General features: G+C 60.9%; 1 protein-coding gene across 4 annotated transcripts in view; it reads left to right on the forward strand.

Annotated features, from left to right (window-relative positions):
* dock1 (dedicator of cytokinesis 1) overlaps positions 1–16,184 on the forward strand; it is a 712,419-nt gene that overhangs the window by 668,860 nt on the left and 27,375 nt on the right. For 3 of the 4 annotated variants that reach the window (XM_085994676.1, XM_085994677.1, XM_085994679.1), the window contains one exon: positions 15,630–15,767. The exons of the other annotated variant lie outside the window; for it this stretch is intronic. In XM_085994676.1, the coding sequence (XP_085850802.1) occupies positions 15,630–15,767 (138 nt within the window). The remainder of the gene's footprint in view (positions 1–15,629; positions 15,768–16,184) is intronic. 4 annotated transcript variants of the gene reach the window in all.

A 16,184-nucleotide genomic window follows, 5' to 3' on the forward strand; every position in this document is an offset into this window, starting at 1 on the left:
CTCTCTCTTCCCCCCCAGTCGCGCTCTCTCTTCCCCCCCAGTCGCGCTCTCTCTTCCCCCCCAGTCGCGCTCTCTCTTCCCCCCCAGTCGCGCTCTCTCTTCCCCCCCAGTCGCGCTCTCTCTTCCCCCCCAGTCGCGCTCTCTCTTCCCCCCCCAGTCGCGCTCTCTCTTCCCCCCCAGTCGCGCTCTCTCTTCCCCCCCCAGTCGCGCTCTCTCTTCCCCCCCAGTCGCGCTCTCTCTTCCCCCCCAGTCGCGCTCTCTCTTCCCCCCCAGTCGCGCTCTCTCTTCCCCCCCAGTCGCGCTCTCTCTCTTCCCCCCCAGTCGCGCTCTCTCTTCCCCCCCCAGTCGCGCTCTCTCTTCCCCCCCAGTCGCGCTCTCTCTTCCCCCCCAGTCGCGCTCTCTCTTCCCCCCCCAGTCGCGCTCTCTCTTCCCCCCCAGTCGCGCTCTCTCTTCCCCCCCAGTCGCGCTCTCTCTTCCCCCCCAGTCGCGCTCTCTCTTCCCCCCCAGTCGCGCTCTCTCTTCCCCCCCAGTCGCGCTCTCTCTTCCCCCCCAGTCGCGCTCTCTCTTCCCCCCAGTCGCGCTCTCTCTTCCCCCCCAGTCGCGCTCTCTCTTCCCCCCCAGTCGCGCTCTCTCTTCCCCCCCAGTCGCGCTCTCTCTTCCCCCCCAGTCGCGCTCTCTCTTCCCCCCCAGTCGCGCTCTCTCTTCCCCCCCAGTCGCGCTCTCTCTTCCCCCCAGTCGCGCTCTCTCTTCCCCCCCCAGTCGCGCTCTCTCTTCCCCCCCAGTCGCGCTCTCTCTTCCCCCCCAGTCGCGCTCTCTCTTCCCCCCCAGTCGCGCTCTCTCTTCCCCCCAGTCGCGCTCTCTCTTCCCCCCAGTCGCGCTCTCTCTTCCCCCCAGTCGCGCTCTCTCTTCCCCCCAGTCGCGCTCTCTCTTCCCCCCCAGTCGCGCTCTCTCTTCCCCCCCAGTCGCGCTCTCTCTTCCCCCCCAGTCGCGCTCTCTCTTCCCCCCCAGTCGCGCTCTCTCTTCCCCCCCAGTCGCGCTCTCTCTTCCCCCCCAGTCGCGCTCTCTCTTCCCCCCCAGTCGCGCTCTCTCTTCCCCCCCAGTCGCGCTCTCTCTTCCCCCCCAGTCGCGCTCTCTCTTCCCCCCCCAGTCGCGCTCTCTCTTCCCCCCCAGTCGCGCTCTCTCTTCCCCCCCCAGTCGCGCTCTCTCTTCCCCCCCAGTCGCGCTCTCTCTTCCCCCCCAGTCGCGCTCTCTCTTCCCCCCCAGTCGCGCTCTCTCTTCCCCCCCAGTCGCGCTCTCTCTTCCCCCCCAGTCGCGCTCTCTCTTCCCCCCAGTCGCGCTCTCTCTTCCCCCCCAGTCGCGCTCTCTCTTCCCCCCAGTCGCGCTCTCTCTTCCCCCCCAGTCGCGCTCTCTCTTCCCCCCCAGTCGCGCTCTCTCTTCCCCCCCAGTCGCGCTCTCTCTTCCCCCCAGTCGCGCTCTCTCTTCCCCCCAGTCGCTCTCTCTTCCCCCCCAGTCGCGCTCTCTCTTCCCCCCCAGTCGCGCTCTCTCTTCCCCCCCAGTCGCGCTCTCTCTTCCCCCCAGTCGCGCTCTCTCTTCCCCCCCAGTCGCGCGCTCTCTCTTCCCCCCCCAGTCGCGCTCTCTCTTCCCCCCCAGTCGCGCTCTCTCTTCCCCCCCAGTCGCGCTCTCTCTTCCCCCCCAGTCGCGCGCTCTCTCTTCCCCCCCAGTCGCGCGCTCTCTTCCCCCCCAGTCGCGCTCTCTCTTCCCCCCAGTCGCGCTCTCTCTTCCCCCCCAGTCGCGCGCTCTCTCTCCCCCCCAGTCGCGCTCTCTCTTCCCCCCAGTCGCGCTCTCTCTTCCCCCCCAGTCGCGCTCTCTCTTCCCCCCCAGTCGCGCTCTCTCTTCCCCCCCAGTCGCGCTCTCTCTTCCCCCCCAGTCGCGCTCTCTCTTCCCCCCAGTCGCGCTCTCTCTTCCCCCCCAGTCGCGCTCTCTCTTCCCCCCAGTCGCGCTCTCTCTTCCCCCCCCAGTCGCGCTCTCTCTTCCCCCCCAGTCGCGCTCTCTCTTCCCCCCCAGTCGCGCTCTCTCTCTTCCCCCCCAGTCGCGCTCTCTCTTCCCCCCCAGTCGCGCTCTCTCTTCCCCCCCAGTCGCGCTCTCTCTTCCCCCCCAGTCGCGCTCTCTCTTCCCCCCCAGTCGCGCTCTCTCTTCCCCCCCAGTCGCGCTCTCTCTTCCCCCCAGTCGCGCTCTCTCTTCCCCCCCCAGTCGCGCTCTCTCTTCCCCCCCAGTCGCGCTCTCTCTTCCCCCCCAGTCGCGCTCTCTCTTCCCCCCCAGTCGCGCTCTCTCTTCCCCCCCAGTCGCGCTCTCTCTTCCCCCCCAGTCGCGCTCTCTCTTCCCCCCCAGTCGCGCTCTCTCTTCCCCCCCAGTCGCGCTCTCTCTTCCCCCCCAGTCGCGCTCTCTCTTCCCCCCCCAGACGCGCTCTCTCTTCCCCCCCAGTCGCGCTCTCTCTTCCCCCCCCAGTCGCGCTCTCTCTTCCCCCCCAGCCGCGCGCTCTCTTCCCCCCCCAGCCGCGCGCTCTCTTCCCCCCCCAGCCGCGCGCTCTCTTCCCCCCCAGCCGCGCGCTCTCTTCCCCCCCAGCCGCGCGCTCTCTTCCCCCCCCAGCCGCGCGCTCTCTTCCCCCCCAGCCGCGCGCTCTCTTCCCCCCCAGCGCGCGCTCTCTTCCCCCCAGCCGCGCGCATCTCTTCCCCCCCAGCCGCGCGCTCTCTTCCCCCCCAGCCGCGCGCTCTCTTCCCCCCCAGCCGCGCGCTCTCTTCCCCCCCAGCCGCGCGCTCTCTTCCCCCCCCAGCCGCGCGCTCTCTTCCCCCCCAGCCGCGCGCTCTCTTCCCCCCAGCCGCGCGCTCTCTTCCCCCCCAGCCGCGCGCTCTCTTCCCCCCCAGCCGCGCGCTCTCTTCCCCCCCAGCCGCGCGCTCTCTTCCCCCCCAGCCGCGCGCTCTCTTCCCCCCCAGCCGCGCGCTCTCTTCCCCCCCAGCCGCGCGCTCTCTTCCCCCCCAGCCGCGCGCTCTCTTCCCCCCAGCCGCGCGCTCTCTTCCCCCCCAGCCGCGCGCTCTCTCCCCAGCCGCGCGCTCTCTTCCCCCCCAGCCGCGCGCTCTCTTCCCCCCCAGCCGCGCGCTCTCTTCCCCCCAGCCCGCGCGCTCTCTTCCCCCCAGCCGCGCGCTCTCTTCCCCCCCAGCCGCGCGCTCTCTTCCCCCCCAGCCGCGCGCTCTCTTCCCCCCCAGCCGCGCGCTCTCTTCCCCCCCCAGCCGCGCGCTCTCTTCCCCCCCAGCCGCGCGCTCTCTTCCCCCCCAGCCGCGCGCTCTCTTCCCCCCCAGCCGCGCGCTCTCTTCCCCCCCAGCCGCGCGCTCTCTTCCCCCCCAGCCGCGCGCTCTCTTCCCCCCCAGCCGCGCGCTCTCTTCCCCCCCAGCCGCGCGCTCTCTTCCCCCCCAGCCGCGCGCTCTCTTCCCCCCCAGCCGCGCGCTCTCTTCCCCCCCCAGCCGCGCGCTCTCTTCCCCCCCAGCCGCGCGCTCTCTTCCCCCCCAGCCGCGCGCTCTCTTCCCCCCAGCCGCGCGCTCTCTTCCCCCCCAGCCGCGCGCTCTCTTCCCCCCCAGCCGCGCGCTCTCTTCCCCCCCCAGCCGCGCGCTCTCTTCCCCCCCAGCCGCGCGCTCTCTTCCCCCCCAGCCGCGCGCTCTCTTCCCCCCCAGCCGCGCCGCTCTCTTCCCCCCCAGCCGCGCGCTCTCTTCCCCCCAGCCGCGCCGCTCTTCCCCCCCAGCCGCGCCGCTCTTCCCCCCCAGCCGCGCCCGCTCTTCCCCCCCAGCCGCGCCCGCTCTTCCCCCCCAGCCGCGCCCGCTCTTCCCCCCCAGCCGCGCCGCTCTTCCCCCCCAGCCGCGCCCGCTCTTCCCCCCCAGCCGCGCCCGCTCTTCCCCCCCAGCCGCGCCCGCTCTTTCCCCCCCCAGCCGCGCCCGCTCTTCCCCCCCAGCCGCGCCCGCTCTTCCCCCCCAGCCGCGCCCGCTCTTCCCCCCCAGCCGCGCCCGCTCTTCCCCCCCAGCCGCGCCCGCTCTTCCCCCCAGCCGCGCCCGCTCTTCCCCCCCAGCCGCGCCCGCTCTTCCCCCCCAGCCGCGCCCGCTCTTCCCCCCAGCCGCGCCCGCTCTTCCCCCCCAGCCGCGCCCGCTCTTCCCCCCCAGCCGCGCCCGCTCTTCCCCCCCAGCCGCGCCCGCTCTTCCCCCCCAGCCGCGCCCGCTCTTCCCCCCCAGCCGCGCCCGCTCTTCCCCCCCAGCCGCGCCCGCTCTTCCCCCCCAGCCGCGCCCGCTCTTCCCCCCCAGCCGCGCCCGCTCTTCCCCCCCAGCCGCGCCCGCTCTTCCCCCCCAGCCGCGCCCGCTCTTCCCCCCCAGCCGCGCCCGCTCTTCCCCCCCAGCCGCGCCCGCTCTTCCCCCCCAGCCGCGCCCGCTCTTCCCCCCCAGCCGCGCCCGCTCTTCCCCCCCAGCCGCGCCCGCTCTTCCCCCCCAGCCGCGCCCGCTCTTCCCCCCCAGCCGCGCCCGCTCTTCCCCCCCAGCCGCGCCCGCTCTTCCCCCCCAGCCGCGCCCGCTCTTCCCCCCCAGCCGCGCCCGCTCTTCCCCCCAGCCGCGCCCGCTCTTCCCCCCCAGCCGCGCCCGCTCTTCCCCCCCAGCCGCGCCCGCTCTTCCCCCCCAGCCGCGCCCGCTCTTCCCCCCCAGCCGCGCCCGCTCTTCCCCCCCAGCCGCGCCCGCTCTTCCCCCCCAGCCGCGCCCGCTCTTCCCCCCCAGCCGCGCCCGCTCTTCCCCCCCAGCCGCGCCCGCTCTTCCCCCCCCAGCCGCGCCCGCTCTTCCCCCCCAGCCGCGCCCGCTCTTCCCCCCCAGCCGCGCCCGCTCTTCCCCCCCAGCCGCGCCCGCTCTTCCCCCCCCAGCCGCGCCCGCTCTTCCCCCCCAGCCGCGCCCGCTCTTCCCCCCCAGCCGCGCCCGCTCTTCCCCCCCAGCCGCGCCCGCCTTCCCCCCCAGCCGCGCCCGCTCTTCCCCCCCAGCCGCGCCCGCTCTTCCCCCCCAGCCGCGCCCGCTCTTCCCCCCCAGCCGCGCCCGCTCTTCCCCCCCAGCCGCGCCCGCTCTTCCCCCCCAGCCGCGCCCGCTCTTCCCCCCCAGCCGCGCCCGCTCTTCCCCCCCAGCCGCGCCCGCTCTTCCCCCCCAGCCGCGCCCGCTCTTCCCCCCCAGCCGCGCCCGCTCTTCCCCCCAGCCGCGCCCGCTCTTCCCCCCCAGCCGCGCCCGCTCTTCCCCCCCAGCCGCGCCCGCTCTTCCCCCCCAGCCGCGCCCGCTCTTCCCCCCCCAGCCGCGCCCGCTCTTCCCCCCCAGCCGCGCCCGCTCTTCCCCCCCAGCCGCGCCCGCTCTTCCCCCCCAGCCGCGCCCGCTCTTCCCCCCCCAGCCGCGCCCGCTCTTCCCCCCCCAGCCGCGCCCGCTCTTCCCCCCCCAGCCGCGCCCGCTCTTCCCCCCCCAGCCGCGCCCGCTCTTCCCCCCCAGCCGCGCCCGCTCTTCCCCCCCAGCCGCGCCCGCTCTTCCCCCCCCAGCCGCGCCCGCTCTTCCCCCCCCAGCCGCGCCCGCTCTTCCCCCCCCAGCCGCGCCCGCTCTTCCCCCCCCAGCCGCGCCCGCTCTTCCCCCCCAGCCGCGCCCGCTCTTCCCCCCCAGCCGCGCCCGCTCTTCCCCCCCAGCCGCGCCCGCTCTTCCCCCCCAGCCGCGCCCGCTCTTCCCCCCCAGCCGCGCCCGCTCTTCCCCCCCAGCCGCGCCCGCTCTTCCCCCCCAGCCGCGCCCGCTCTTCCCCCAGCCGCGCCCCTCTTCCCCCCAGCCGCGCCCGCTCTTCCCCCCCAGCCGCGCCCGCTCTTCCCCCCCCAGCCGCGCCCGCTCTTCCCCCCCAGCCGCGCCCGCTCTTCCCCCCCCAGCCGCGCCCGCTCTTCCCCCCCAGCCGCGCCCGCTCTTCCCCCCCAGCCGCGCCCGCTCTTCCCCCCCAGCCGCGCCCGCTCTTCCCCCCCAGCCGCGCCCGCTCTTCCCCCCCAGCCGCGCCCGCTCTTCCCCCCCAGCCGCGCCCGCTCTTCCCCCCCAGCCGCGCCCGCTCTTCCCCCCAGCCGCGCCCGCTCTTCCCCCCCAGCCGCGCCCGCTCTTCCCCCCCAGCCGCGCCCGCTCTTCCCCCCCAGCCGCGCCCCGCTCTTCCCCCCCAGCCGCGCCCGCTCTTCCCCCCAGCCGCGCCCGCTCTTCCCCCCCAGCCGCGCCCGCTCTTCCCCCCCAGCCGCGCCCGCTCTTCCCCCCCCAGCCGCGCCCGCTCTTCCCCCCCAGCCGCGCCCGCTCTTCCCCCCCAGCCGCGCCCGCTCTTCCCCCCCCAGCCGCGCCCGCTCTTCCCCCCCAGCCGCGCCCGCTCTTCCCCCCCAGCCGCGCCCGCTCTTCCCCCCCAGCCGCGCCCGCTCTTCCCCCCCCAGCCGCGCGCGCTCTTCCCCCCCAGCCGCGCGCGCTCTTCCCCCCCCAGCCGCGCGCGCTCTTCCCCCCCAGCCGCGCGCGCTCTTCCCCCCCAGCCGCGCGCAGCTCTTCCCCCCCAGCCGCGCGCGCTCTTCCCCCCCCAGCCGCGCGCGCTCTTCCCCCCCAGCCGCGCGCGCTCTTCCCCCCCCAGCCGCGCGCGCTCTTCCCCCCCCAGCCGCGCGCGCTCTTCCCCCCCCAGCCGCGCGCGCTCTTCCCCCCCCAGCCGCGCGCGCTCTTCCCCCCCAGCCGCGCGCTCTCTTCCCCCCCAGCCGCGCGCTCTCTTCCCCCCCAGCCGCGCGCTCTCTTCCCCCCCAGCCGCGCGCTCTCTGCCCCCCCAGCCGCGCGCTCTCTGCCCCCCCAGCCGCGCGCTCTCTGCCCCCCAGCCGCGCGCTCTCTGCCCCCCCAGCCGCGCGCTCTCTGCCCCCCCAGCCGCGCGCTCTCTGCCCCCCCAGCCGCGCGCTCTCTGCCCCCCCAGCCGCGCGCTCTCTGCCCCCCCAGCCGCGCGCTCTCTGCCCCCCCCAGCCGCGCGCTCTCTGCCCCCCCAGCCGCGCGCTCTCTGCCCCCCCCAGCCGCGCGCTCTCTGCCCCCCCAGCCGCGCGCTCTCTGCCCCCCCAGCCGCGCGCTCTCTGCCCCCCCAGCCGCGCGCTCTCTGCCCCCCCAGCCGCGCGCTCTCTGCCCCCCCAGCCGCGCGCTCTCTGCCCCCCCAGCCGCGCGCTCTCTGCCCCCCCAGCCGCGCGCTCTCTGTCCCCCCCCAGCCGCGAGCTCTCTGCCCCCCCAGCCGCGCGCTCTCTGCCCCCCCAGCCGCGCGCTCTCTGCCCCCCCAGCCGCGCGCTCTCTGCCCCCCCAGCCGCGCGCTCTCTGTCCCCCCAGCCGCGCGCTCTCTGTCCCCCCAGCCGCGCGCTCTCTGTCCCCCCCAGCCGCGCGCTCTCTGTCCCCACCAGCCGCGCGCTCTCTGGCCCCCCCAGCCGCGCGCTCTCTGTCCCTCTTCCAACAACAATATGCCCTCAAAAAACCCTCGGCACCGCCGGGCTCTCCAGCTAGCATATATAATATGGATGGAAATAATAAAATTAAAATTAAAAGGTGGCTGAAAGAGAATAGAAAAAAGCATAGCAATTAAAAAGCTACGTAAAAGTTTATTATATAAAATTGTATTTTCAGTGTTTCATTTAGTAGTTAATATTACAGTACAGGTAGACTACCCTTTATCCGGACTTCCGAAAACTGAAACCCTCTAAAAACCGAAGGTTTTTTCGTTCAGCGTAAGTCGTGTGTACGAACGAAAAAGCCTTCGGTTTTTAGAGGGTTTCGGTTTCGGAAGTTCGAATAAAGGGTAAGTCGTGCGCACGACCCCCCGCCGACCCCCCCGCGGACCCCGCCGGCCCCGACAACCGCCGACCCCCCCCACCGGCCCCGACAACCGCTGACCCCCGCCAGCCCCGACAACCGCGGACCCCGTCGGCCCCGACAACCGCCGACCCACCCGCGGACCCCGCCGGCCCCGACAACCGCCGGCCCCGACTACCGCCGATCCCCCCCCCGCCGACCCCCCTGCCGGCCCCAACAACCGCCGACCCCGCCGGCCCCGACAACCGCCGACCCCCCCGCCGGCCCCGACAACCGCCGACCCCCCTGCGGACCCCGCCGGCCCCGACCCCCGCCGACCCCGACTGACTTACGCTGAGCGTCAGCGTAAGTCCTGCGCACGACACCCCGCCGACCCCCCCCCCCCCCCCGCGGACCCCCGCCGACCCACCTTCCGAAATCCGAAATTCTCCTTTATCCGAAACTCGGCTGGTCCCGAGGTTTTCGGATAAAGGATAGTCTACCTGTAATACAAAAGCTAAATACTGCAATAACATTTGTATTAAGTAGCTTTATTACTATAAGTATAGACAGAAAATGCTGGAAATACTCAGCTGGTCAGGCAGCATCTGTGGCGAGAGAAACAGAGTTAAAGTTTCAGGTCGATGACCTTTGATCAGAACTGGGAAAAGTTAGAGATGTAACAGGATTTAAGCAAGTGCAGAGGCAGGGAAAGGGGCGAGGGGAGGAAAGAACAAAAGGGAAAGCAGGCGTGATTAAATGACAGAAGGGATGATGGTACAAGGCAAAATGAGATGGTAATGGGACAAGAAAAGAAACAAAAGAAGGGTCTAAAAGAGCTGAAAATGACAAAAGCAGACTCATTACCAGCAACTGCTATCCGAAAAAATGGGAGCAGTACTGAGTATTACCAGCATGTTCTGTTTATTTCAGATTTTCAGCATTCACAGTATTTTGCTTTTTCATTACTGTAAAATTGTTTATTCCAGCGCCACAACTAGCTGGCATAGAGAGATCAGAATTTTCCTGAACCTGCCAGAAATCAAATGTTTAAGACACTAGGGTCTCTTTGAAGTGTGAACAGAAAACACAAGTACAAATAAGAAACCCTGAAGCAAGACTTGGAACTGGAAGGACTTTACTTTCTCCTACAGAATAGTTGAAATAGGAACTAGACACCCAGTTAATGCTGTGTCAATTAACATTTACAAAAAGAGCTGGATGAATGTCTCATTAGGAACATGATTAACATAATAAGCACAAATAGAGATAATTAAATGCTGCATGCAGAATGCTGGTTTCTGAGATAATAGGACCATGGAAATGCCATAACAAGGTAAAAAAATTCTGGCCATGGCTGCTGTTTGGACTGCCGGTGAAGCCACCACTGCTCCTCCGCTCAGTCTTCAGTTTAGAATGGCAGATTGGAACCCAACCTGCATATTTAAAGAGGACCCCGCAGGCTTCGGGTGGGTGTCCTTGTCGCCTGCGAATTAAAAACCGAGTTGGCCAGATCGGGACGGGAAAGTAGCATACAAGTCTGCAGCTGCATTTTAACTCCTGCCCCACCTGGTTTCCACCTGGTGGGGGAGTTAAAATTGAGGCCCAGCTGGTCTCGACGCACTTTGGGTGAACCAGAACAAGAAAGCATGGTTATGGTTAGAAATGTTATGAATTGCAGTGTCCCTATTCCATTATTTTGTTAGACGCTATTGAGAATGCAGTTAAAATTGGATGCTAAAATCAAACCAAGGCATAGTAGCTACATCTGCTTACCTATAGCTATACAAAAAAGCAGTTTTATGCTTTGTGCAAATTTCATTGTATGCTGCATAACGAGCTGTATCAATTACTACGCACAGCACATTTATGCTGTATCGGAGTTAATGAGATTATCCAATGTTTTTGCACATGCCAGGATTTGAATCAAGAACCTGTTTCAGTTGCAAAAACTGTCATGCCAAGGAATAGAGTTCTGCCATTACACGGTTCAATCACTTTTTTTTAATGTGTGGGGAAGTTTCTGACCTTTTAAGATAGTGTTTAAAAACATATTTGTTTTATCCCTGCAGCTGTACAAATCTGCACAAAGCTTCTTCCACAAATCTGTATCTCATCTTATTTACCATCTACCCACGCATCATTCTATGCCCTTAGACATTGAAGAGAATGCTACTGGGGTACAACCTCCCACTCACCACCAAACCATTTTCCAGCAAGTATTTGAAATATAGATTTGCCCACATATTGTGACTACTTGCACTTTCAAATTAAGGTAGAATAAAAAACTTAATCTATAAAATAAAACTTGATCCATAAAATAAGAAATAAAACCATTCTATTGATAATTACAGGGGTGCTTCAGTTTTTTTCTGAATGCTACCCAAACATCTATCAAAATAAAAAACTAAAATGGTGGAATACTTTACAAAGCAGGTGATGAAAGAAAGCTGATTGAAGTGATGATGACTGCTATAATTGTATATACATATTAGCTGATGCCTCATAGAATTTGGTGACTGTATAAGAAGAGGGGTATTACACCAAGTAGTGTTATCAGGAACACTGATTATCAGCATTAGGGGCAGCCCAGGGATCTGAGAGCTCAGGAAAAGGCTTAGTTCTGGCTGTACTAGGTTGGGGACTCGGGGCTAAAAATTCAGTTGGGCGCCATTTGGGGCGCCAAGCTCGCCTGGGCGCCGGAATTACCGCTGCGAGCAGAGCCACTTGCGCCATCCGGATATTCAGTTTCTGCGCCCCAAATGGAAATGGGCCGCTAAACGAGGCTTCCCGCGCCCCGCTTGGGGCGCTGAAACTGAATTTCGGCGCGTTAAGGGCCACAGCGCCACACGCTGCGGCACGGCAGGCTGCGGTACTGCAGGCCTTCCTCCCACTGTTAAGGGGGAGGTACCTGCAACAGCGCGATCCCCGCTCGCGAGTGCCGGTAAATGAGCCCGGCACCAAGGAGAAGTGCCGGGCTCTCGGGAAACAACCGGCAATGCCGCGGGGGGTGGGGTGTAGGAGGCCGGGGACGGAGTTGCGGGCAGGCGGGCGCCAAAAAAGCGGCCGGCCGCACCTCCACCTTAACTAGCGCCACTACCGCCACAGGTAGGCCCCTGTGTACCGGTCGCTGTTTGCGGCCGGCACTGAAGAGGCAGGCGCAACCAAATATGGCCATCGGGGCGCTGCGCACACCGATGACGTCATCGGTGGCGGCGCAGCGCTACAGGCTAACACCGCCATTAGCGCCCCGCTAAATATCGCGGTAGGTGTGGCCAGTGGCGCAAAAGCCACTGAGTGCCCTCTTTGGGTGCAAACTGGTGGCGCAGGCCACTGAATTTCTAGGCCTCGGGGTTTAGCAGTGATTTGAAGGGGTTCCTAATGTGTGGAAGCACGTGGAGGAGCACTGCAAAAAGGGGTTCTGGGAGCATTAGGGAGCTACTGGGATGGGGACCCAGTTTTGGGGGCATTGTGAATGGGGGTTCCGATGTCTGCGATTATTAGGCGTAGTCTTGGGCTCAGGAAGCACTGCAAGGGGATCTTTAGCATTAGGGAAGGTACAGGGGCCTGGGAGCACTGGGAGGGCAGGCTGGAATTTGTGAGCATAGGAAGGGGGGGATCCTAGGATCAGAGAGTGGAGGTTGTGGAAGTTTTAGGGTCTAGGAGGATTAGGGAGGGGTCCTGGCACTATTAGGAGAAATGGGATCTGGTAGTATTGGAGTGTAGGCAGGGTCTAGTAGTGCTAGGGGGCAGGATCTGGCAGCTTTGAGGCAGAAAGAAGGGTTCCAGGAGAATAAGCCCCAAACTGCCTTTGGCCCTTTTCAGACCACCAGACGCCCTCACATCACAGTCCTGCCTCAGTCATCTCCCCATACCCATTTTTAACACTTTGCAACAACTTGCATTGATATAGCATGTTTAGCACAGGAAAAAAAAGCCCAAGGCGCTTCACCGAGACGTAATCAAACAAGAATGGATGGTGAGCCAAAGAAAGAGATATTAGGAGGGGTGAGCAAAGGCTTGGTCAGAGAGGCGGGTTTTAAAGAGGAGAAGGAGGTGGTGAGGCTGAGGAGTTTAGGGAGAGAATTCTAGAGTGTGGGGCCTAGGCGGCTATAGGCATGGCCACAGTCGGAGGAACAGAGAATTCTCTAGGGGAGGTGTAGGGGTTGGGTGACGGTTACAGATGTAGGAGGCATGTGACCATGAAGGGATTTGAACATGACCATGAGAATTCTAAATTGGAGCTGTTGGCTGACTGGGAGCCAATGCATGTCTGCAAGGACAACTGTGATGGGTGAGCAGAACTTGGTGCAGGATAAGGTACACATAGCAGAGTTTTGGAGGAGCTGAAGTTTACAGAGTGCGGAGGATTGGAGGACAGCAAGGGGAACATTGGAATAGTCGGGTCTGGAAGTGACAAAAGGATGGAGAAGAGTTTCAGCAGCAGATGAGCTGCTGGCAAGGGTGAAGGCTGTCAGTGCTAGAGGTAGAAGTAGCCGATCTTTGTGATGGCGGAATTGTAACCCCCAAAAACGGGTGGGTTTGGGTCTGGTGGTGTGTAAAAAACTTGAAAGCCGACTCCAATCTACCCCCCCCCAACTTCAACTTTTAACAGAGACGGGACAGGGTACGGGCTACAGGAGGTGGGTTGGTCATTTAAATATTTTAATGAGGCTGCATGGCTCAGAATTAACCACCATTTTAAATTTAACCCTCGGGAAACCCTTCGACTAAAGGGAGATGAGGACTGTTGGATCCAGGAGGTAAGTGCCGTTCCACTTATTTGCTGGATCCAGTTTACCTGCTTCACTCACCCCCCGCGATTTGACATCCACACCCACCAACCCGCCCCCCACCCCCACAACCCTTCCAATCTCCTCCCTCCCCACCCCCCGGTGTGGCCTGGTGCTGAAGACCTACCCGCCCAACAGCCAACCAGCCTCTCAATCTGGCTGATTGCGGTTGGGAAACGGAGACAAAAAATGTTTTTTTTGGTTTCCCGACCTCAAAACAGCCCCCGCCCACTTTCTCCCTGCCTCTGAGCTAATATTGGGGCCATTGTGTCAGAACGTCAGCTCAGGGTTGAATAGGAGGCCAACGTTACAAAGACTTTGTGACAGTAGTTGGAGTGGGGGGGCCAGTGGTGGAATCAGTGGAAAGGGTACAAAGTTTGTGGTAGGGGCTGAAGACGATTACTTCGGTCTTCCCAATGTTTAACTGGAGGAAATTGTGGCTAATCCAGGAATGGATATTGTCAAACACACAGAGACAGTGGAGAGGTCGAGACAGGTGGAGAGGTAGAGCCAGGTGTTGTCAGCGTACATGTGGAAGCTGACGCCATGTTTTTGGATGATGTTGCCAAGAGGCAGCATGTAGATGTGAAAGAAGAGGGGTCCATGGATAGATCCTTGGGGTCCCCAGAAGTTACTATGTTTGGACGGGAAGAGAAACCTTTGCCGAAGATGCTCTGGGTGCAATCTGATCGGTAAGATTGTAACCAAGCAAGGGGAGTCACACCGAGCGGGACAATAGAGGAGAGTAATTAGAGGAGGATTGAGATATCCTCCCCACATTCTTCCTTCAGCCTTTGCACTGAGCGACTCAATCTCCATGTTAGCTCCCCTTGTCCTCTCTGCACTAAATTCACTGCCCTCATTTCCCTCCATACAGTCTGCCCTATCCATATTCATGCTGTCGGGGATGGGCTGATGAGGCTGAAGATTTCAGTCTTTCAAAAAAATTATCCATCTTGCTGCAGCCACCTTCCTACCGACATAATTGCTTTGCATTAGGCTCCTACTGCCGCATTGGTGCAGTAAATATGCCTGCTGCATGCAGACATACTGGAAGTTGGCTCTGGTAAGGAAGAAGCAGCCAGAATTCTGGCAGGATACCTCTCCCCACCAGTCCCACCTCTTTCAATGATGCCATGAAAGTCAAGCAGGTGCAAAAGTAGATCTCACTACTATATATAAATTGACATATAATTCAGCACTAATTGGATATTCTTTGTCACAGAAGACATAACAATAGTTGGTTTGGGAAATGGTGTAAATATACTTTGCATTGGTGTTGTAAAGATACTTTACTGAAATTGAAGTTATAGTACTTTGGTATTAATGCATTATAGAGTCAAACTATGCAGCAGGGAGTACTTGGTGCCAACATTGGATGCAAAAAAACTGAAAAATGTATATAATTTGCCAGCACTATAATCACTTACTTTGAGCACACAATTCATTTCCTCACATACCACCCAACCTAAAAAAGGTAATGATTAAAAAAAAGTAACGGCACACTGCATTCAATTGAATATATTGAGCAAAAATCTGGGGTATCAGTTCAAGCTGCACCAATTAATTTCATTGCAAGCCAGTAATATAGTTACAATACAATAGCATTTGGTTTCAGGAGTGAAAGGAATGCTGTAATGACATGAATTCAGAACAATAGGCTCAAATTAACTATGGAAAATCCAGTGAATGTATCTTGTAATACATGTCCCTTAGCCAAGAATGAGTGAGAAAAGTGCATCATTCATGATTAATTAAAAAAAACTATACATTTTAGTTTCCAGAGCTATGTTTTTGAACAGAGGTCAATTATTAAGCAGGTTGGATTACGTAAGAGAGGTAAAAATAAGTGACTTGGTAAGAATAAAAATGTGTCTAAGAAACCTGAACTGGTGTTTAAAGAGGTTGGATAAAGATATGGTCAGGAAATTAAGATGCTGAAGAATGGATGCCTGGAAGTGTTTGGATGATATTAAGAAACGGTGCCATATTCTAGAGAAATTAACAGAAAAGGTTTGGAATAAACATGTCTTGGAAAACAGATGCAGTCACTTGGAACCTCAACTGAATTTATTCCTGCAACTGTTGATTTAAGGCTGATAATATTGACAGGTGGAGTTAACTGATATTAAGTATATACAGTAATCTATCCCTCTTTCAGGCTGAACCCAGCAGTGTGCAGCCATGGTGTCCTGTTTAACCCTGAGCTGAGCTTCAAATCCTACATCTGCTCCGTCACCAAAACCACTTGCTTCCACCTCCACAACATTGCATGCCTGCATCCATACCTCACCCCCATCACTGCTGATACCATCATCCACATCTTCATCATGTCAAAGCTTGATTTCTCTCAGCATTCTCCTTCCTGGCCCCTGGAGCTCTACTCTACATAAACTTCAGTCATCCAAAACACCGCTTTAGGTGCAATTGGCAATCCAGGTACAAACTGCGCTCAAAATTGCGCTAGTTTTCCGAAGTGAAATTATGGTTCAAGTTTCCACTCAAACTCATTTGCATAATCACAAACGTAAAATCTTACATGAACCAGCGCAATCGGGCGGTGTTTTAGCACGTAATTGTTTATTTTTTTTCTCTTGCATTAAAAAATATTCCATGCTTTACCATATGTCTGAAACCTCTTCCTGCCCTATGTCCCAGCTCACACCTTCTACACTTACAACAGTGGAGTGGGGTGAACAGAGTAGTCCACAATGAACCTCGGAGCCTTTAGCTACCACATCACAGCACTCTTAAATTCTCTCACTAAATCCCTCTGCCTTGCCACCTGTCTTCCCACTTTCAAAAGCCTCCACAAAACCTGCCTCTTTCCCAGTGTCTTCGATCACACCTCATAAGTTCCCTCCCAATTCATCCATCTCCTGTAAAGTGCTTTGAGATGTTTGTTATGTGAAAGGCAATGTACAAGTGTAAATTGTGAATGTGGAACATTGCCCTCATTGTGCGATTTAAAAAAAAAATCATCTAGATCCCATTCTTGAACGAGGGAGTCCGAATTCATGGTGAGAAGGTAACCGAAGCATTGAGGCCTTTCCATGAGAGATTGGAAACCTGTTTCAAGCAATTGAAAGAAAAAGTGGAGAAGCAATATGGGGTCAAACCCTTTGTAAGTATTTTTTTCAAATCCTTTGTTTTGATACCTCTTTGTTTGTTACAGCTGACATACCATAGATAAGGTGTTCCACTGATACTTTTTTTTTTCTTCTTGTCAATTTTCTCATCTCTCGTCTCATGAAGACATTTATTCCCTGCTGAGTACCGCTCTACAGGCCTTCCATGCCCTCTGGGATATTGGCCAACTGTCCATTATTTGAGTGAGACTAATCCACCACAGTGGGGAGGGGGCAAAATCACAGCCAAGCCCTCCTGTCCACTGTCGAGGTCTACTCAGATTTTTAGCATGGGTTGCTGAATAAAAATCAAGGCATGAACATCAGTACGCTGACGAAAGGTCATCGACCTGAACGTTAACTCTGTTTCTCTCTCCACAGATGCTGCCTGACCTGCTGAGTATTTCCAGCAT

The sequence above is a fragment of the Somniosus microcephalus genome, chromosome 8, assembly GCF_052327205.1.
Source record: "Somniosus microcephalus isolate GS21.2 chromosome 8, FLI_Smic_1.0, whole genome shotgun sequence".
Taxonomy (NCBI): Eukaryota; Metazoa; Chordata; class Chondrichthyes; order Squaliformes; family Somniosidae; genus Somniosus; species Somniosus microcephalus.